The sequence below is a fragment of the Agelaius tricolor genome, unplaced genomic scaffold, assembly GCF_023055355.1.
Source record: "Agelaius tricolor isolate 1412-34295 unplaced genomic scaffold, bAgeTri1.0.p SCAF_12, whole genome shotgun sequence".
NCBI classification, from domain to species: domain Eukaryota; kingdom Metazoa; phylum Chordata; class Aves; order Passeriformes; family Icteridae; genus Agelaius; species Agelaius tricolor.
Window position 1 is genome coordinate 17534952 of NW_027269272.1, and position 22724 is coordinate 17557675.

The 22724-nt window shown below is 45.8% G+C and overlaps 1 protein-coding gene across 4 annotated transcripts; it reads right to left on the reverse strand.

The window, feature by feature from the left end:
- Positions 1 to 2573: 2573 nt before the first annotated feature.
- EIF4E2 (eukaryotic translation initiation factor 4E family member 2) lies at positions 2574 to 21334 on the reverse strand. Of its 4 annotated transcripts, none has more exons than XM_071437876.1 (8): positions 21199 to 21334; positions 20346 to 20460; positions 19082 to 19216; positions 16200 to 16304; positions 13246 to 13398; positions 13014 to 13150; positions 5502 to 5580; positions 2574 to 3044 (listed from the first exon to the last, which is right to left on the reverse strand). In XM_071437876.1, exons 1-7 carry the CDS (start codon positions 21216 to 21218, stop codon positions 5535 to 5537), a joined length of 711 nt encoding a protein of 236 aa, XP_071293977.1. In that variant the 5' UTR covers positions 21219 to 21334; the 3' UTR covers positions 2574 to 3044; positions 5502 to 5534. The 4 variants fall into 4 exon arrangements, with proteins under 4 accessions (XP_071293977.1, XP_071293975.1, XP_071293978.1 ...); XM_071437874.1 differs by lacking the exon at positions 21199 to 21334 and adding an exon at positions 21011 to 21160; XM_071437877.1 differs by lacking the exon at positions 5502 to 5580.
- Between the last annotated feature and the right edge of the window lie 1390 nt (positions 21335 to 22724).

Sequence of the window (22724 nt, forward strand, 5' to 3'; positions counted from 1 at the left end):
ACCACTCCAGGGATGCTGCTTCTTCCAGTGAGCTCAGGCTCAGCATGTCCATAAAGTACAAGTGGGAATGGATGAGCTCTTCCAGCCTGCTAGGAGCACGTACCTGAGATCACACTCTCCACTCTCTCCAAGCAGTGGTTTTATGAGCTCTCAGGAGAGCTCTGTGGTATATCATTCCAGAGACAAGAACAAAAGCAAGAGCTGTATGTCACAGCTCTTGGGCAGCAGATGTGCCTTGCAGGATCTGGTGGGGGAACACCTGTAGGTCCCTCTGAGGTTATGGGGGGAGTGCAGTGAGAGGAAAACTTCCTCAGCCCAGTATCAGCCTCCTGTATCCACACCCCATCAAGAAGCACTAAGACAAAGCAATATCTCCCCTCCACAGAGAGAATTCCTTTCTCTCTGTCGGCTGGGAAGAGCCATCAGCCCCCATCAGACCAACTGTAGCCAAAGTCACCCAGGGCCCATGAGCCCACCACAGTTCAGCATCCCCTTAGGAAAGAAGAACTCAAGGGAATGCTCTCTTTTGAGCTCCAGGGCTCAAAGATCTTACAGTTTCCCCAAAGGCTACTTTGCAGGGATTTAAAGTTGAAGGGTGTTCAAAGCCTTTGGGATAACGAAAACAGGAAAGGTCTTGACTCACTGCAGATTTGGTGCTCCCATGGCTAGAGGCTTCCTTCCTGAATGAAGAGGATCTGAAACCTTTATCTAGAGCCCAACAGAAGCTCCTTCCCTTCCCAAACAACCTCATACCGGTGTTTTCACCATTCTCATTAGCAGGATGCAGAGGACCACAAACCAAAAGTTCAGCTCAAAAACCAGTCTGGCTCCATCCCCCTCCAGGCTATAGAAGGCCCCTGGCTTGGCACTGATCAACCACTGCTTTTTTCCTGACCTCAGGAAAGGTAGCCTTAAAGAGGACAAACTCCACAACCAGCCAGCTCACTCTCTTCAAGGCTGAGCAAGAGGAACCTCTGCTGAGTTCCTCTAAATCTCAACCACGGGGGCAGTGGGAGGAGAGGAACAGCCTCCCTGGGAAGGGCTCTTCCACAGCTCACTCACAAAGCGCATTTGAGGGCGAGCACAGCAGGACCACGGCATTTTCAGATTTAATAGCAAGCCTGCACTCATCAGCACCAGCTTAGACAAGGGGCATCAGAGGCGAGAAGTGGGCGAGAACATGAAATAACAGAGGTGGACATGACGCACAGCTGGGCACAACAACAGGATAAAGCCCTAAGTGATGTCATCTGCAAAAAGCTAAATGTGCTGAGAATAAAAGGAACCTGCAGCTAATGTTTCAGCCCTGCCTTGTAAGGCTATTTTTGCTTAGATTGCCAAAATGCAATTACAACTAAATCCCCCCTAACAAATACTGGAGAGCAGCAGGGGAGAGTTGTATTTAAAAGGAATCTTAAGTAGCAGCCATAGTAGTACCTGCCCGCAGCAGGGAAAACAAATCGTGTCTGGAAAAGAGCATTTGGTTGAGAGCTGGTGACAAGTGCCAAAAGCAGGAACAGGACCACGGGTCTCAAGAAACACAGAGAGGGATGCCACTACAGCTTGGGGAACAGCCCTGCTCCCTGCCCAGCCAGGTGCTAACTGCCTGACCATGGGGAGCACTTAGTCATTGCTGTCAGTGCAAGGAATGTCCCTAGAGACAGCCTAGAACTGACACTCTCAACGAAGAAAACAAACCCTTCAGAAGACTGAATATTTTAAACTCTTTTCTCTGCCAGTCTTGGCTGCTTTCAATCTAGACTTCAATAGTAAGACAAGGAATTTGCAATTGGAGTCATGAGGCTGAATGTCTCCCAGGCTCCAAGGCTGGTAATTGTCCCAGACACGGGCTGCTGGTTCTGCAGTCACGAGCAGATTGGCCCAAGCAGCCCCTTCTCCTGGGGGACTGCACAGAGCACATGGGGCAGGAGATGTGCCCCATCACTGGCCACAGTCTCCCCTCCTGGGCCCAAGGCAAAGGCTCCATTAAAAATGAAAGGCAATTGTGAGATTCCCCAAGGAAAAAAAAAAGCTGGAGCTGTTAATGAGTACAATTAGTGTTGTAGTCAAGCAGAATCAGAGGAAATAATTAGCTCCTATTGTTTCCGTGGCATCCAAATTGCAGCCATGCTGGCTTTCCAGGCAGCAGCCCATCATTTGAGGCTCACCCCAGAGGACAGGGGGTCACTCCCAGCCCCTCTTCTGGTCACAGCTGTCACGCAGCTCTGAGCAGCAGGCTGGGCCATCACCCTCTTCTGCTAAACCCACTGGGGGCCCAGTTTCCCAGGTGGCCAGAGACTTACAAACCCCAGTGCACAACAGAAGCAGGCTTGGCCCTGAATTCAGCCAGTGCTGCTGGCTCTCCATCGAGACAGACAGAATGAAGGCAACTAATACCAAACAACTCTTTGTCCTGGTTTAAGGGAAGCTCAAATCCCTCTCCACAACAAATAGGGGTGGGTACAAGGCACTGCTAACCTGGGAGTATAAAGAAGAGGCAAAGATAAAGCAAGCAGCCTAGAGAAATACCACCACACTGAATTTCAGACACAGCAAAAAATGAAAGACTGAAAGAAACAAAGAGACCCAATAATTTATTGGCAGAACTGAAAAGGGGCATTTGAAAACCACAGGGCTGACTCTCAACTGGGATGCTCCTCCCAGCTGCAGAGAGATTTATAATACTGGTATCCCTCAGCAAAAGGCTCTGATGTTGGGGCAGAATCCCAGAGATCCTGCGTGCCACGTAGAGAAAGACAGGAAAGTGCTGCAAGATGCGGCCCCGAGGGCCCGCCGCTAATTGAAAGGCTGCCTCCCGCCCCGCTGCTAAAAAAAAGTTTGTGTAAGACAAAACCGGCCTCTATTGTCACCGCTGCTGGAGGGCTTCAGGTGGATCCTTCCCCCAGGGAGGAGTGCGAGAGTGGCCCATGAGTCCCTTCAGAGGTCGGAGGCCACTCTCAGTGCTTTCAACACGGAGAGAGGAGCTTAGTGCCAACTCTTGTTCTCACAATGTGATTTTTGTGTTTCGAAAGCTTGAATTATCCCTGGAAAACAGAGGGAAGAGAAAAAGTTGTTAAAGATGTGCATTCCTTCAGATCACAGCACCTCCCCATTCTCCTCACTACAGCCACCAGTGCTGCCATCCTAGTACATCACTCAAAATCAACACTTGCTAAATCTCCCATGCAGATCTTCCTAACTACAGACTTCTCACACAAGTCAGCTGTCACACCAGAACCCTTGGAACAGAGGGAGATCCTGGTTCATCCCCTTCAATGAGAAGAAAAAATGGTCATCTCCTGTGAGCAAAGCACATGATAGAATGTGGAAACCTCCCTGATGGATTCTGCTGTTTAAACAACTTGCAAGGTCTTTTCCTTAGCAAACATCTCGGGGATTCTGATTGGAACACAAATATACTATCAGACCAACCTCCCCCTGCCTCTGTCCCTCCTATTTAGTCATACTGTCAACAAGTTTAGCTCTCTGATCTCTCCTACCTTAAAAGTATCTAATCTGAAAAGGGTGTTTTCCTCAAGTTTAAATAGACAAGTTTCTTCAGCAGCTTCTACTCACTCAGAGTACAGCCACGGGGGCTATTGACCAAGGAAGGAGTGCTGGTCTACAAGCTCCCTCAGTACAGTCTCATGGCACTGCAGCAATTGAAGATGGGGCAGGTTACAGAAATCTGTTATTGCTTACTGCCAGCTTGTGAGCAGCAGCAACAGGCAAACCATACTCCCACATTAATGGGCAGTGTGTTGAAAAAAAGGAGATTACAATTACTTTGAGAGGATAGGTTTGGCAGCTCTTCCCATAAACAAGGACAGGGCTGTAAGTTGCCCAAGCCAAAACATTTAGGGATGCCCCAGGACATATCAAATAGCTGAAGAGCAAAGGCAGCAACTTCAGCAGCAAGGTGCTGTGCAGGACTGTGAAATTCCACTCAAACCCGTGAGCTATCATGGTGTGCTGCCAGCAGCTGCATGGCAGCAGTACCAGCACAGGCTGGAATACCTCCAGGAGGTGAGCTGGAGAACTGGAAGAACAGAAGGAAGTAAAAACCACTTTTCAGAGTTTAAAAAGTTACTCTGCTATGACCTGACAGCAAAAACCATGCTGCAGAAGACTGGGGTTCACCTTTGCACTTGCTAGAAGAGCAGGCTAGGCTGCCATTTGGAAATGTGATTCAGGATTCATTAACTGGATTCTGGTTAATTTGCAACAATGGTTTGGCTTTCTATCCCATACTGGACTTTCACCTGTGCCATCTACCTCAGGAGGACAGCATGCTTTAGGTAGCTCTTTAGTGGACAGGTTTTTCCCTATTTTTTCCCTCCTTCTGCCTTTATTGGGGTGCCCCAGGCCCTCTGCTCACTGTGCTCAGCACAGGCCACCCAATACAGATGAGAGCTAAATGAACTCTGCCACTGTTTTTCTGTACCCTTCAGAGCCTGGTATGTCATTAAGTGAGCTGGTTTCCTCTTCCAGAAGGACACATGAATGTCATCTAACAATAACAACACTACCAAGTGCCTGCGTAGTATTTTGTAAACACTGATCCTCACAAAAAAACAAACCTGTGAGGAGAGAGAGGTTATTGTTTTCACCCATGACTTCAGAGCAAGGTATGATAACACTGCTCGCCCAATGCTGTTGAGGGAGGTTTTGGGATCCCCAGCAGCTCCTCAGAGCTCAGCTGTGCTGGAGCAGCTACATTCCACTGCCCAGTTATGGGAACTGAGCAATGTAAATGCTTCCTTCCAGCAGATTCCTCTGCTCTGGCACTCAGCAATCCAGTGATCCCACTTGGCTACAATCAACCCAGCTCTCATGGCCAGGCCTCTTGCTGGCCTTTCTTAAGGGCCTGCTGTCAGGGAATTGGGCACTGCAGGGAAAAACAATCTGAGCTGTGAGGCTCCCAGCAGCCCTGGGCTCACCTTGGCTATCTTCTCTGCACATCTTGGCTGACTACCAGCAGGAAAGAGTGGTTGTCTCATTAGTCACAACATTATTATTTCTACCTACAGTAGCTACTGGGTGTCCTTCCTGAACAAGCTTTTATTGACCAATTAATTTATTCTGTTCCAGCCCACTGTTAAAGAGCTGTGTGTCAGGCCCCAGGTGCCTCTCTCAGTGTCCACCCTCTGGATGTGCTCAGGATTCATTTACCACTCCATACCTGCTTACAGTCAACCCTAGGCAACACACCCAAGCTGAAGACATACCTCTCAGCCTCCTGGGACCAGGTCTGGGATACAAGTGCCTCATACACAGGAAGGACACATTAGCATAATAGCACACAGCACTTCAGCAGAAAATGCTGGTGTCTGGTCAAAAAAAATAATTTAAAAGTAATTTTGACCTTTGGAAAAGAACAAATAGCAGAATGGGCCCACCATCAGGCCCATAAGACAAGAGAACATGCCAGCCCATGGGAAGAAGGTTGGAAGCTGAGAGGTATGCCATGGAGTCACATAGGAAGAAAGATGAGGCCCTACCCTGGGTGTGACAGAGGGAGGGGGAGCGTTCGATCAGCGGCCACTGCTGTTCACCAGGCCATGAAACTCCTCCCAGGCCCTGGCAAGCCAGAGGGAAAAAAAAATGAAATAAAACCAAAAAATAGCACTTCAGATCAAAGGCTTCTTAACTTTTAACGAGAGCAGAAACATTCAATAACGTTTAAAAGGCACTTGTCTTCAGAGAGCAAGGCAATATTCTCTGATAGCCCTAGTGGATAGAAGCATCCTTAAAATCCAGCCAAACATCTGACAGCACAAGGCAGCTTTAGCGTTCTGCACAGACATGAAGCGTTCCCACTGGCTGCTGGTGATAAAGCCACATTAATACCCAGAGACAGGTATGACCTTCCTAGGCACAAATGGAATATCCATTTCCTATTGCTCATAAAATAGCCCATGTTACGTCTTTCTGGAGGATTATCACATTCCTTGGCTGGTTAAACTCAGCCAGTTACTGGCCTCATGCTTTGCCACATACTGCATATGCAGGTAATCCCCCCAAAAGGGGCTTCTTTCAATGCCACACAGCTTAGTTCTTACAAAATTCTTTAGTAAGGCAGCAGAATCCAATTGCTATTAGGAAGTCTCATTACGCATTGTAATCCTGCGTTGTTAATGACGACCCCGTAAAAACATCACAACTATTTGAAATGAAAATGTTTTAGATAAGTTAGAGGGACAGGTCCAACACTGCATTCCCTGGTGGAGAACGTTCCTGATGGATGAAGGCAGCAGACTGAAAAATTGCTGTCGGTTTTATGAAGGCAGCATACTGAAAACCCTCTCAGGGAAAACATGCTGAGGTTAATGTGAGCATGGTTATTATCTTCTAGGATCAGAGACATCAAAGAACCTCATAGTTCTCCATGCCCAGCAAAACAGTACTGGTGCCTACGGCACATGCCAAACCATTTTCTGAAGCCACAGAGTCCCATGGAGCTGGAGGGACCTTAAAGAGAACCCAGGTCAATCATAAACTCAGACGACCCTCTAGATTTTTTTGCTGGTACTTCTCAGCTACTTCACTTTTTTTTTTGTGTGTTGCCTCATCAGGCCACTGCAATACAATAGGAGAGTCCAGAAATGGAAACCCTGTATTAGTCAGCACCTGTGCCACAACTGGACCACCAATGTGGCTCTTATCTGAGCCTCAGAGTCAAGCTCCCAAATGGAATTTGCAAAAGCAGCCCAGGTGTCACATGCTCTTTCCCAGCCAGTCATAACCCAAATAAACACAAAGACCTTGGAGTTCAGAAGAAAGTTAGGGAGAAGAGAAACTCTGAATCTGAAGCCCTCTTAGTTGCTGGTAATCTTTGCGCATTTCCAGACTTGTCAAAGAGTCTCCACCTTCATGTCTTCCCTCCAACCTCCCTTGTATCTCTACCACATTCCCATCGCCCACAATCACTCTTTCCTCTCCCATAGTTCTCCCAAACTTGTAACTTCTCAGCAGAAGAAACACAAGGACAGATTACTTGTCAACATGATCGATAATTTATTACCCCTTTCACACTAAGGAGTTCCTTGTTCCAACATCCCAATAACATCATGCACAGTCCTTCATCTCTGTCCTCAACAGACAGAGAGAAAAAGCTCTTCCAGCCAAGAATTTTTAATTCAAGACCCTCATATGTATTATAGTACTAATGACTCCAACTATCTGCTGACTTGACTGAAAAAATCCACTAGGATGTGTCTGCCCTAATGTACCTAAACTACACTAGGAGAGCAAACTGCTCTCATTCCATACTGAACAAGGATGCCAGTTAATTTCATCTGGCAGAATCTTTATGACCTGTGACATGCCAAAGGCACAGTGCCAGAGAGTCTAAGAGGTTATTTTTATGTATAGACATTTTTAGTACCTTATTGCCATACTGTCTGCACAGCAATCAGATACTCAGTGAATTGATCCCCAACACTAAGATTATTCCCATTGAACAGATGGGAAATGGAAACGTTGGGAGGCTAAACAAAGCCAGCCAGAGCTGTTCTTCCACACTCCTTCCTGACCCACTATTGTTGAAACTTCCCACGTTCTTCCCCACTGCCCAGGGTCAGGACCCAGACAGAGCTCCCTTTAGCCCCAGCAAGTAAGCTGGAAGAAAAAAAAAAGAGAAAAGAAGCCACTATCTCCCCAAAAAGAAAAAAAAAAAGAAAAAAAAAAGAAAAAAAAAAGAAAAAAAAAAAAGAAAAAAAAAGAAAAAAAAGAAAAAAAAGAAAAAAAAAAAGAAAAAAAAAGAAAAAAAAAAAAGAGGAAGACTCCATTAAAAAGAGGAAGGGCAGTCTTAGTTGCTTCAAGGGGCTTTCCAAATCACTATTGTGCAAGCAGCACTAGCTGTTTTCTGCAAACATCCTCAGTTAAGTCCCAGTAATTTGCCTCCAGTATTTCTCTGTGCAACCCTGCTCCTTACCTTCTCCTTCCCCAGCTAAAACGGATCCAGAGAGCTGAGTGCACTTAGGGTACCTTACAAAGGGCACCAAGGTCTGTCTCTTTTGCCAGCCCAGTGGAACCTCCCAGCACACTGACCACTCACTACACTCTGCGGGTGTCCAGAGCAGCTCAACCTCTTCCTGGATGATTCCCCTGGGATTTGTTCACAGCCAGACAAGAACTTTGTGACTAACAGCTTGAAAAAGACATCTAGAGTAGTCTTCTAGCCTGAAATACTTCTGTCACCTGTCTGGCAGTACCTGGAGCAAAGGCAATATAACACAATTAAATAAACACAACCTAACTGACCTCCTTGAAAAAAAAAAAATCAACCATGAAATAAATAGGTTATAGGCACTTTTTTGGTAAGAGACAGGCCACCAAGATAAGGAAGCCTTTCACAAAGTCATGGACACTTCCGAGTAAAGCATATTATGTTGATGGAGAATGAATCACTGAATCCACCAATTCAAAGACCAGGTCTATGCAAGTGCTCTTAGACTTTCAACACCTGGAAACATTACTGGAACTGCAGAATGGAGTGCTAAATGAATGAAGCCAGTATTGCAGAGACTCAGGAGAAGAGGACAGCTATCAGATCTGGAACCTCACTGCTCTCCTCTTGATTTTATTCCTGCTCTCAGACCTGAATGGATGAGGGTGAAACAATGCAGCTCTAGAGCTGGCAAGACCCAAGGCACCCTGCCTTCCCCTCACAGGCATCAGACAATGTGTGAGGGTCCCCTTTGCACACCTTTTCTCTTTAGGCAAGGTTAACCCTGCCCACTCCATTTAGGGCACAGTCAAAGACACAGGTGACACAAATAGAACAGCAGCACTGAGAGGTTCTCCTAAGGTTTTGGAAATTAGCAAGCAAAGGGAAACCAGTGTTTTAAAACCACAACAGTTACAGGATTAGCTGAACTCTGCTGTGACAAGGGAGACCTCACAAGCACCCTACCAGCAGCTTACTTGTCTCGTAAACACTGATCTTCTTGTGCAACGCCTGTCACTTCCACAGTGATTTCTCATCTTAATTCCTCACTTTTTTTACCATTCCTCTCTTTTTGTCCTGAGAACCTCACCCCTGCAGTCTTCTTACAGTGCATTATTCCCTCCATAGGATATCCTCTTGTTTCCTACCTACAATATAGTCTGAGGCCATTTCCTCCAGCTGCCTGCAGTGAAATGAACCCAGTGCCAGCTCTATTAAGATCAACTATTCTTCTCATTTACTCGAGCCATCCCATTAGTTATCACTGGTGACTTTGAAAGGAAAGGATAGTTTTATACCCTGCTCAGCTCTCACTGCAGCAGGCACTTAGGAATAAGCAAAGCTTTGTTTCCAGAAAAAGCAGCCTTGCTTTAGAGCTGACAGGACAATCTGTAATGTCACACAGCAACCAAAACATTTCCACACCAGCCTGCTCAGTGGTAACCTGCTGATGCTCACTGCTCTGGCCTCTCCTGGCACTGGAAGCAGTGTTGCTGAATGTGCCTGGGATTCCTGGACAGTGTTGTGGGTGAGAGCTCTCACGAAAGGAGATAGTCACTGACCACACAGTTATCAGTGCAGAAAAGAAAGGCTGAAAAGCCCACACAGGGCAAGGCAGCCACGAACTTCATGCTGCAATGCTCAAAGTCACATGTGAAAAGTCACACATGCAGGTACCTGAATATTTTCAGTGGTTTCACTGAGACAGAGCCAGGCTGTGGTTGGCAATCACATTCTGCTTTCAAAAAAAGTGCAGCTGCTACAGCAGCAAAAGAGGTTGGGTATTTTGCCTTTAATTCCAAGCCACAGGAAGTACCACTGTCCATAAGTCACTGTCACTTCTGGACCTTGTCACCGCCAAGGTTAACAACATAGATGAACTGAACCTATTAAGTGGTTCACTGCATCTGAGTGCTCCTCTCTCAGTGCACCTCTGAGGGAACAAAGAGAAGCAATTTCTCTCCAGCTACTGAAACAAGGTAGCCCACAAAATGTCACATATGTTCTCTTCAGGTGCTCAGCACTGTAAGGCCTAAGGTACTATAAATCTCCTGGAATTTAGCAGAGTCTAAGAGATTGTTCTAGCTTTCCTAGCAAGATTGGAAATTCATACAGACTAGGCTGACCCTTCTACTTGCTGGGATTTAGGCAGCTCGTCAATATCATGAGCAAGAGAAAGGACAAACACAGGAAAATTGCAATGAAAGATCTGCTTATCTAGCTAAATGCACAAGCCCCACCACTGAGAGCAGGAAGGACAGAATGCAGAACAGCTCTCCTTGGAATGGCTGTGACGCAACAGGTACTTTTCAGATGCAGCTTGGCAGCACCACCACTTTCTGAAACAAAGGGGGCTGCAGCCTCACTGACAACTCATGAAAAATGGTGTCTAGAAATGATTTAATATGAAATGCTTCATCATATTCAAAAGGAATATACAAAACCTGAAACACAGGGCTCAGGTTCCACAGTGAGAGGCATGCTAGCAATTTCTACAGAAGCATTCATTTACAGTGTGTCAAAAGCTAATCCAGGTCAATTCACTACCTAAAAGTCAAGGTTTTGAGAAATACCTGTTCTTTTCTTGCTAAGCAAGCTCCCTTCCCTGAAGCACAATCAATGCCAATCAAACCCTGCACATGAGCAGAGCTCTAGTGGAGAGATGCAGCCCATACAAATGAAAAATGCCACAAGCCCCCCTCAAAAGGCAGCCCTGACAAAGCCTAGAGCACAGCTCTTCCATTAGAGCTTTTCATGAAACACAGCCAGAGTGTGAATATAGAGTGCTGGCTAGAAAGCCCTCCCCAGTCATAAATCACATGGTACATGTGCAGCATAAGTGGAGTTTATTCATGACGGACAGTATTTCAACAGGACTTGATAGATGGGTGAGGAAAAGGAGCCAGACTTCATGGAGGATAGAACTAGTTACACAAGAGATGCTTTATTAGTGAGAGAACCTTAATGATATGAAGCTTATCCAAGCAGAGTCAGACTGAAAGCTGGGGCTGTTCTGCTCGTCTCTGTCACAAAGCAGTCACCATCACCTCTCTGCAGCTGCTGCCCCTTGCTGCCTGCTGGCACCAGGCAAGAGAGCTACAAGAAGTTGGTCTGTGCATCACTACACAGAAACTCCACTGACAGCACTTCTGCTCTGAATTTACACCAGTGCCTTTGGAAGGAGATGCTGGAGAGCATTGCAATCAGACTGCTGCAGCTTAAGCTAGGCAATGGGAAAAAAGGGGCTTTCATGATGCCCTACATGGCAGAAGGTTAATTGCTTAGACCTACCTGACTGGGACATCATCAAAGCAATTCCTACTAACACTCCTACCACAGAAGAATGAGTGGGAGACAAGCCAGTTGGCCTCTACTTAAGAATTGCTCCCAGCTGTAATCTGAGCTACTAAACTTGATACCTCCAACACCTGTTATTCTCAGACAAGCTCATTTTGCACCACACGTCAGCAGCACAAAATGAAACACGGATGCTATGCAGGAAGAGAGGGCAGGAAGCACAGCATGTTCACTGGTGTAGGCAAATGAGGCCACACTACTGGCTGCACCATCACTCAAGGCCTTACACCTGCCAGAGCAAAAACAAACCCTGCTATAGAGGCATTCTCTGTGCTGGGAAGTGCTGGTCATGATAGCTCACAAGGGAAAGGCCACATCACTCCCATTCTACACTTGCTACATGAACCACCACCACAGCTTAGGACTGCTGGCTCCACACACAGCTTTTACTACAGAGACTGAGAAAAGTCAAACGCCTCCCTGCTCTCACCACAAAGCCGCATCACCGCAGCCTGCAGTCTGCTGTTGCTGCTGAACAGGAGTAAAATACCCTGCTGCGTGTCCACATGAGCACAGTGCTATTTCCCTGCATGGACAGAGAGTCCATAGTGCCCTCTCCTGGCAAAAAGTGCACGAGAAACGTTAGTGGCAAAATCACAGAAAAAATAATCTCTTTCTCTTCTCTTTTCCAAGCACACAGGAGGGAGGGCCACATGGAACACTAAATGCTTACAGGCAGTTTCAATGAGATTTCTGTATAATTACTAGTGACCCACACTCAAAATTGGAAGCCAGCTGTGTGCTAGAACCAGGATGGATCCCATCAAACTGTCTGACAGCAGACTGATGACAGCATGATTATGTGGAACAAGCCAGCATGATGAAAGAAAGTCATGAAAGATACTTGCACCTTCATTACAAGCAAGATTAGAAAGCTCTCTGCCCCATCAGTGTCTTACTCATTTCACTTATTTTTCTGTGTGCACCTTTTCAAGTATTAATTTAACCAATATGACCTAATCAGTTTATAGTTTAATCAGTTATGACCTATTAGTTTACAATACACTTAAGAAAAAAAGAAAAACAACATATTACTCACCTCTAACTAATACCTATATATGCAATTTTTCATCACTTTGTGGGAAATAAAAGTCACCCTGAATGGCCTGATATGGTAAGCTATAATACATTTATTTAAAAATACAGCTGTGCTCTCTGTGTACCATGATCTTCTAGTCTTGTTAAAGAGCCTCTGTCACCAGGGCCTGGAAGACTTAATATATGACGTTTATTATGATTAGAAATCATTTGTACAGCACTGTAAATTCACACAGCACTTTCCCAAGACCATTTATAAGTCTAATGGCACTATAAATCCCTGTTAGCTTCCGCACTTTATTCCCCAGAATCTCTATTTATTCAAATTATTCTACTGCCCCCACTGCAATCTTGTCTTTGAATACATCGAGCCACAGTCCCACTTTGGGCTGCCCATCACCCAAGTGCCAGGCTGGGTGGATTGTTAAAACAACCCTGGATCATACATTTAAAAAAGAAAAAGGTTTTGCTCATAGAACCAAACACCCACGACAACCACACAGGAATTTGGCTTTCAAAGCGCGCTGGCAACAAGCGCTGCTGTTTGCACTTCAGTGTGCAGGAGCAGCCCTAACGCACACGAGCACTTCTGCCAAGGCCCGCGCCGTGCTCCGAGCTGCTCGAGCACACATGCACCCTGCAGCACCCCCCTGGCCAGCACACATACTTGATGCTGTCGGTGTGGGTTTTGTATTCCATGATGGTGTTGGGAGGTAGGTTGAGCACTCTTCGTAACGTGTCACGTATCCGGGCTGTCGTGGCCTGGTCGCTGGCTGTCTTGTTCCATATGGAGATGATGTCCTCCTGTGGAACGGCATGGGAGGGAGGGAGGGAGAGGTGAGCACAGGACACTTTTTGCAACCCTGCCACATGGAAGCACAGTTCTCAAAAGCACTCACCTGGAATCGGACAGAGACGACGGCCCCACAGATTTCTTCCCCCACCATGAACTGCTCTCCCAACATGGCCAGAATAAGATTCTCCCAGCACCGCGATGCTAAGCCCTTCCGCAGACGGATAATCCATTTACCACCATTTTTGTTGGCATCATCCTAGGAAGAGGGGAAATAAATTGATTTGTTTTCTCCTAGCTATTTTTCTGCTAGCCAAAAGACAGCAGAGCCACAAACAGGAGCAGATATTGATTAGGTGGGGCAAGGAAGGTGTTTTCAAGCAAAAGCATTTTATTTCACTTCTCCCCCATATAAGCAGAGACAGAGGAAAACCACTTACTTTGAATACTAAGTACTTGAAACAATGGCCCTCAGCCTTCCAGACCAAGTTCTATGCCCTGATGACTTGAGTTCTAGTATTTTGATCCCACCAGCAAAGACTAACACCAGACTACCAATTTGCACAAACAGATCCAGAGGCAAGGACTTTAAAACTACTCCTAAACTTGAGACAGAGTCACCATTTGTCTAATCCCCTGTCCATGCAGTTCTGCTGCAAAACAAGATCCCTGTAAAACAGGAGAACCCCCTCATCATAGAGCATGGAAGGCCAGTAAAGGGTTTGCAAAACGGTACTTTAAAAGCAAGCAAAAAATTGATAAACATTTTCCTTCCACATTTCCAGGAATGGGCTCACAAGTTGTGCTAACACAGAAAGGACCACTCTGTTCTCTGACATTATCACACACCATACAGCTAAATGTTTGTTCCAGCCTGTGGTGACCCAGGGAAATAACCAAAAGGAGGGGAGAAAGTAAAAGAAAAAATTAATGCTAAGCACCCAGTCTGTCACCTCAATATTGTGATTCTGTATCTTGAAGCTGACAAAGAGCTGGAAACTGCTACAGCCTCCCCTGCTCCCCAGAACGCACAGCTATGTCAAAGAGCAGCTCCTCCTCTGTGCAGAACACTGTGGCATTCTCTGGTACAACACTGTAGCTGGGAAATCTTACAAGGTGAGAGGGGAACAAATTCCGTCCAAAGCTGAAGACAGAGAGGTAGGAACAAGTCAAAGAGGTGGCAGTTAGGAAGGGTAAGGGAAGACAGGTCTAGGACAGAAACAGAGAACAAAGAATGACTCAGAGGGGACTGCACAAAACAGGACATCCCTCTCCAAATCCCCAGCAATCCCCTTTGCCAAGCTGGGACACACCTTGAAGATGCCAGGCAAGGCAGCCCAACCCTTCTTAATGAAATAAAGTTAATTTTATTTTCGCCTTAAAGCTTCTCTAGGGCTCAGATAAAACTAAACATTTGTCTGCTCTCTCAGACACAGCAAGTGCTAACAAAGCAATCCTGAGGAAACATGGAAGTGTCAGCATAACAGCAGCATTCACCTGACTCTTACTTTTCAGGTATGTACTGGACTGAAAGGGGAAGGTGTCAGCTCCAGACAAACCTCAAAGTATGACAGGAGCCACCCAAATCAACATAAGTTCTAAGAAAGTGGCAGAATCCTGTGAGAAGCAAACTGCTTTCTCTTAAGTACCCTTGTTTTCCAAGTTGTGAACATCACAGCCTGGGAGCTGGGTTTAACTCTTCAAAGTTTCCACAGTGACTAATGGGCATCAGAAGAGAGTGCTATTGCTAAAAATATCTCAAAGGTGGCTTAAGCAGGTTCAAAGCTAGAGAGAGAGCAGTGATTGGGAGGCAGATGCTGTATCATGTGCTTTATGATTGTTGTTAGTTTTCTTTCAGGTTAAACAAGCTTCGGTTCAGTCAAGCATTTGATTTTCCTTCACCAGAATAATAATAAACTGCAGCCCAGTAAACCACCAGGGATTATTATGCTTAGTGCTTCTGACTTTACCAGAAAAGGCACAGATGGATGCAGAAAAAGATCAGAGCTACACACAGGCACATATGTACCTATAAGAATGACAGCAACGAAGGACTGGTTTGGAAGAGAAAGAAGTATAAAAAAGCCCTGCAAAGCATGCAGCAATGGAAGGCCAGAAGTGAGATCTCAGGTCCTCTTCTAGAAATATAAGAAGGAAGTAGGGCCAGAAGTAAAAATACTAAAGAATCTCTCCACCTCCATCTTAAAATGTCTACTGGGAAATGCTTTATAGAAATTCTGGTATCATTAACTTGGGGACTCTGGTCGACACATTGTCTGAGGAACTTGCTCACCAGGAGTGCAAAGAGGGTTAATATATAAATAGTGTTTGCAGTAACTGGCTATAAAATACCTTGCTTAAAATAATTGCTAATGAGGGTCACATATAAATTTCTCAAGACCAAGCAGTATAATTAGGTACTTCAGAGAAACACATAAAATACCCATATTGTGAATGCTATTGGTCATTGCTGGAAGCAGGCCAGGAACTGGGAGAATTATTTGCTGGGCAAAGATTCTTTTAAAATTTCTTTTAACAGATTTGGATGGAAATAGAAGCAAACTAAAGTGCCCTGGAACAAAACCAAATCAAAACAACAGAACCAAACCAAAACAAACAAAAAAAGCTAATAGTAAATAAAAGGCAAAGTTGTTTCTCCAGCTCTGTGTGCAGGCTTTTAACCATATACACCTCCTTGACTGAAAAAGGAGAGATGGTTTTTATAAGCTTTGTTGAAGAAGTCCAGTCCTTCCAGAGGAAAGCCCTGCACTGCTGTCACTGGAGGCAGCTATGGGGTCCCCCCTCCATTGGCAATGGCAGCTCAGCAACCTCTGCTGAGGTGCAGCCAGCAACCTCCCCATCTTCCCTCTCTGGCAGCAGGACTGCCAGGTTACATGGACAGAGTTATGAGGACAAGCTTACAGGAAACCCAGACAAAAGGATTTCACCCAAGAAAATCTAATGGAGTGCCACTTAATGACAAGAGTTCCTCTATTGTAGAAGGTTCCTTCCAAAATATTGCGGGAAAATATCAAGGCAGAAACGAGAGCTCCAACTCACCTCCCACATGGGTTTGATGCCCTCTTTGAAAAGATGGAAGTCACTGTGGCCTGTCAGGTCCCCAGGACGTACCATGTGACTGTAAAACCGCCAGAACTGTTCCACCTGCAACAACACCAACCACACAGTGAGGCTGCTCAAACTGGTCACAGTCGGGATTTCTAGAGGAACAGGCTGCCATTTTTGCACCAGCTCTCCAGAGCCACCTTCCCCTCTTCTGCTCTACTCCCTGTCACCAGGGTGTTGATTAGGCAACACAAAAGGCAACAGTAGTGTCAGAGCCTGGGTGCCTGTTTCTCACTGGCTCCATTACCACGTGACCGCCTGAAACATTCAATGGGTGCCTCTAAAGTCACTCAGTGCTTGTCTGAAGAAATCTGTGCTAAGGTAACAGCTGCTCTGGACAACAGTTCCAAACATATCTTTTAACTCCTACTGCCCAAACTTTCAATCACTGGGTATGTGTCAAAAGCATCAGCTACAGCCAAGCCTCTTTACCCAGCATAACCACTGCTCTCTGTGACCATGGAAACTGCAGAAGCCTTCAAATAAGACCATTTTTTTAAAATTTAGTTTTACTGTATGCAGATTTTAAGAAAAAATATACATTCTGGTGCTAGTTTAAGATCAGAAGGCACTATTCAGAGTTTTTATTTAAATACCTCTTACTTCCTTTTACAGTCTGCCATGGTACACTTGGACCACTTCACTTCAACCAGTTCCATTCTGGCACCCTGTGTCTGCTTGAGACAATCTGACTGTAAGGCAAGGGATTTATTTTTTATAGTTCTTAAAAGTAGCATATTTATCTTTTGAGAATCTCTGGGTAAGAAAGGATTTGAGAGAGGATGGATCTTTAAAATGAAACAAGGCAGTGGAAGTGGAATTTCCATATTTTAAGAAGACTCTATGCAGTAAGACAATAGCTATTAAGCAGACCAGCAGTGCAGCTGGAGGGGGCAGACATCACCCCAAGCACTTTATCAGAGACCTTAATGACTTGGTCAGCACTTGGAATTCCACTCCAATCTGTGACCTTTGCCATCCAAGCTGGAATTTGCTTTTATAGCCAATAAAATTATGAACCAAGACTGAGGAGGGGTCAGAAGCAATCTATTTTTGTCAGGCTCGTCCAAACATCCGTGGGGAATCACACTCCCACAGTGAAGGAATGTGCCCTCTAGTGGTTCACATTTCACAGCTTTTAGAGCTTTCCACTGAAAAGCCAGGAATAAATCTGACCACAGACTCAGCTAGACAAATCTTTCTGAAGTTTGCTCTTCCACCTCCTTAAACAAAATTTGATCCCAAACACATTATCAAATATGCTGGCCAGTCTCTCTCCATCCTAACAGAACTGTAGCCAACCATGGCAACAAATTCTCCGTAGCAAAGAGCAGACAACAGAATACTCAACAAGATGTTCTCCTCTAAAGAGCTAAAAATCAATGTTAAGTCTACGCTGATTTATCAGACTGAAAAGTTATTGCCAGAACATCAAGTGGCAAACACATTTTTCACCCACTGACCTGACAGTACTTGTTCACAGAGGCTAACAGGAGCAGTAACTACCCACAACAACAGGCTCTTCTTCCCACCCTTATCCTGTGTGGATACAGCAACACAACCCAGCTCTCAGACAGGCATATTTTTAGGCAGCCTCCAGAAGGAATAAAGGGCTGTTTTTATAAATATCATCATATTACAGATTATACATACTGGTGGGCAAAATTAACATTTATAAGAGACCCTGAAAAAACTGGGCAAACACCAGACTTAGAAGAAAAAGGAAGAAAATAGCCAACAGACTTCCTGGTCTCTAGAACAAGTAATGGGGACTTATTTTGCTTACAGATCTTGGGCTCTTGAGGGCAGGTTTACTCTGCCAGCATCATGCAAAACCCAACACAGCCTGTCCAGGACATGCTCAAGTTTATTCCAGGAACAAGCAACCACAGAGTGGAAGGAGAAAGGAAGAGCAATTTGCCTTTCAATGAACTTGACTGCAAAATCAAACTGCACCTTGTCCATCACTTGGAGACAGACAACAGGCCACCAGCTGTTGGCAAATACAGCATACCAGATTCCAAACACAGTCTTTGTGCTGGGAATATGGGTGGAGGGAAGTGTGTGAGGGACAGCACAGAAATGGAGCAGAAAAGCTGTTCCTTCTTCTCTTGCTCCAGCCATAAATTAACTGCATGGCTGCTCTTTTTTTTTGATTATTATTCCAACTAGTACCATGCACAGAGGTCTAGCACAGGGCAAAGGAAAAGTTCTAAAGACACATCTCCTGCTGAAATTCAAGAGCTCATTTGCCTTGGCAAATCACTCATTGCCACCAGGAGCAGCAGCACACAGGGAGCAGGCCAGGAGGAGCAGGTTGTGTGAGTGACAGTGTTAGTGTTCAGGAACACATCATCACAAAATTATTATATGCAGGTGCTTTTATTGACGAGTTCTGGGTGTCAGGGGTACACAGACCCAAATCTGACCCCAACATGGTTTCGAGCTGAACATGTTTTATATTCTATCATTATATAACTTACATATTAATTATTAAACCTACATTGTTCTATTGTACACATTGATTTTATCCAAGCACAGATTTCTTGTGATCCCCCTCAAACCCCTAACATAGTCTCTCACGACTCTTTAAACAATAATTATATCTAATCACATCTAACAATCATATCATTTATCATATACTGACTACACAGGTGCACTCTCACATGAACTAGCAAACACAAGGCCTAACATTTCCCAGGGCCTACCTTTAACATTTTTCCCAGGCCCTACTAAGCCTAACTTTCTTTCTAGCCCCCCGAATTTTCCCTGATTTTGGGCTGTTTTCCTAGCGCAGGGGACAGCAGGGTACTCACGGAGGCGAAGGTGCCGATCTGTTTGATGTTCTGCTCGTAGCTCTGGGAGCTGGTGGGCCGCCCGGGCGTGCGCCGCGAGTACCAGAAGGTGTAATTGTACTGCAAGGGGTGCTCGGCTGGCCCCGGCACCACAGCCTGCAAACACAAAGCCTTGGTTACCCCAGCACGCTCCTCTGAAAAGGGGCAATAGGGAAAATTGCATTTACAGCATAGAAAAGCAACCATTCAAGCCATCAAGACTGATTTATTTTAGTCCTGTGCCTGTCTCAAAGGAAAAAAAAAAAGACAAACTAAAAAGGGAAACGTGAGACCTTTAACTTTTTCAAATTAAGGAAAAAAATAAAAAGACACTTTCCTCCTCTGGGAAGGATAAACCCCACTTATAATGAATCATGATTCAATTGCAATTAAAACTCTTTGGTGACACCTACTGCCTTAAGCAACCAACACCCCAGTGCTCTGGGAAGATTAATATAAGAACTTGTTATGTCAGCTTTGGCAGAACCCATCACCAGCAGTGGGCAGTGATCACTTTGCAATTTCCAAAACACTGATTTCTGGTTAAAAATACTCCTAATGAGCACAAAATAGGCTAATGAGAGCTCATTAACCAGCAGTCAAAACTTACAGAGAAAACCCCAATCAAAGCTCTTATCTTGTACTATCTGATATTGTTACAGGAGTTACCAGGGCTTAAATCTCTACTTTCCTCTTGACTATGGCAAGTTTACAAGGGTTACATTGCTTCAGACAGAGCACAGGAGGCATCCTAAACAAGGACTGTTTCCTAACCAAGATGGAAAAAAAACCAAACCAGGGGAGATATATGCCTTATGCCTTCTTCACCAGGCTGCACTACACACATGGACATGTCTTAAAAGTTATTTCAACAGTGCCACAAACACTGCCTGCCAAACCACCTTCAAGCCACTACTGTCCTGTCAGACAGGAGTCCTTTCCCCATGTACTCTTCCAAATTTGTTTTTGGATGAAAATAAAGCCTTATTTCTCATTTCCATTCCAAAGCCTGGCACGGCACCAGCTATGTTAGTGAAGGAAGCATTCACCCCTCAGATGAGAGACCTCCAAAAGCGCCATCAAATTACTGAAATCAAACATAGTCCCTCAGTCTTCACTGCAGCAGTAACAATGCACTGAGACCACAGCCCTCCAAGACATATTTTCCTTATCCCTGAACTGAGGATTGAATCCCCAGCAGTGCCACACCATGCCCTGGCAGAGGAGTGAGATGCCAGCACCATACCTTCCTCTTGGTAGTACTCTGTGGTTTCTCACGATCATTCTTTTCCTTCTCACTGTCTTTCTGTGTGTTATTTTCCTCATTCTGGTCATGGTCTCCACTATCATCATCTTTCAATCTGGTAAAGAAAAGTAAGAAAGAGAGCCATCACACAGCTGAGAAGGTTCATACCAAGCCCAGGTAGTTCTCTGCTCCAAAGCTCCTCCATGGTACAAGGACCACCACAGTTTGGACATCTACATTTGACAACCCACACAGTAAAAACCACTTCTGCTTTCATGCCCATCACAGGCATCTTGGGTAAGCACTTTTAAGCCGAAGTGAACAACAAAACAGCTTTTTGGAACAAACTCAAGTAGTTTGTGCTGGATAACGATAGGCCACAGGAAACCCCAGTTGCTTGTTAGGGTTCCCTGCTATTCAGGGGGCCCACACGAAGACCTGTCACCGCACCTCTGCTGACTCTCGCCCGCCCCGCTCCCCACACCCCCCAGCCTTGCCGAGGCAGCGCCTGGAGCGAGCAGACACCGCGCCAGCAGCCAGCACCCCACAGGTCTCTCCGCCCGCCCCATTCCCTGCCAAGGGCCGGAAAAAGCGAGAGACAAGCGTGGCTACGAGGCGACCCGCGACTCCCCGGTGCGGGCCTGCCACCGGCCCACCACCCACACCTCTCGGTGCCGCGTCCCCTCCGGGCCGGGCCGGGCCCCGGCTGCAGGGACGGGGCTGTGCGTAGCCCGTGACTCATCGCGTCTGGCCCGCTCGGCGCCGGAGCAGCGGCGGGAGGCGCCGGCAGGACTCGGGGCCGTGCAGGCCCCGCAGCGGGGGCCGGCCGGGGGGGCTCGGGGGTGACACTCACGCGTCGAATTTGTTGTTCATCGTCGCTCGCTGCCGCCGCCACCCCCGTTCGCCTCAGCGACTTCCGCCCTGCTGAGTCCGCCCGCGAAACTCTTCCGCCGCTTCCGGCGGCTCCGCCATACCCTCCCGCGTTTCCCCCCGGAGCCGTAACAGCGCGCACGGCGGGCGGGGAAGGGAACGCGCTGCCGGAGAGCCCTCAGGGCAGCGCCGCCATCTTGGGCGTGGCGTGGCTGGCGCCGGGGAGCGAGCCCGAGAGTTACAAATTATTAACGTAATTAATTTTGCTCTCGTAAATACAGTTTGAGAACTCAGTTACTCTTCAAAGGGTTTTCCCACCTTGCCTCCTGCGGCGACAGGGAACCCCAGTTCGACGCCCTCCCCATCGCTCTTTTCTTCATTTACAGAAAATGGGAAAAATGTCCCAGTAAAGAGCCTGCAAGCTCCTGAAGTGATAATGGACACTTCAGAAAGAATAAAGGCATAGTCCCTCCTTCAGCATCTCCTTGCACTTCATTAATCTGTTCCCACATTACTCCATGAGCACAGAGTCTTTTCACAGTGCTTTGCAAATCGCTGACCAGTAATTTCTGCTATCTGGCAGAGTTAGTAAATAGAGTTCTGAGTGCCGTAGTTTCTGTTTCTCTATCAATTTGTGATGTGGAAAGAGTAAAAAAAATCGTTGCCAATGTAATCCAGGCATGAATTTTGCATGCTAAGCAAGCAAAGCAAAAACCCGATATTAAATCACACAATACTATAACTTGGTGCAACTCAGTCTACTTAAAACTTATTTATGCTAAACAACTAATATCTCTGATCACTACGTCAATCAGGAACATGAAAAAATGGTATTCGGCATATATAAGGCACTACATATCCCCTGTCCTACAGTGTGTGAGTGTATGCATCCTTGTAAAGCACAGTAATGTAATGCTGGCATTCCTACCTTACTACTTGAAAGCAAAGGCAATGGGTGTCTCAGCAATATCCCTGAAATCCCAATAGTATGGCAGAACAGGGAAAAGGGCCTGCCCTCCAAATCCTAGGCTAAATATCCTTACCACTGGCCCTCCCATCCTGTTGCCTTACAGGCTCAACCTGTGTCCATAATCTTAGAAGACATGGAAAATGATTTAGAAGTAAATAGTAGCAGAAATAGTTGAAAAACTCATAAAGAATTTCCTGGTTGGTAACAAACGGGATCCCTAAATGGGATCTGTGTGCTCTGAAGACCAGCAGTTTACCAAAATATTTCAGAAAGAATGTGTTACACAAATCACTATGGAGACCTACTCATACAAAGATCCTTTACATAGAGTCAAAAACTGATGGCTTAAATTGCCAAGATATCAATCACTGTCTTGAAATTGCCCAATGTAAGTGCCAAGTAATTATTATGAGGTGAGAAACAGGTCACACTCTGTTATCTCCTACTTAATAGCTTATTTAGAAATTATTAGGCACTCCTAAAGATTGATTTTAGAGCACCAGAGGATGCAGTAATTATAGTTATCAAACTTAAAAAAG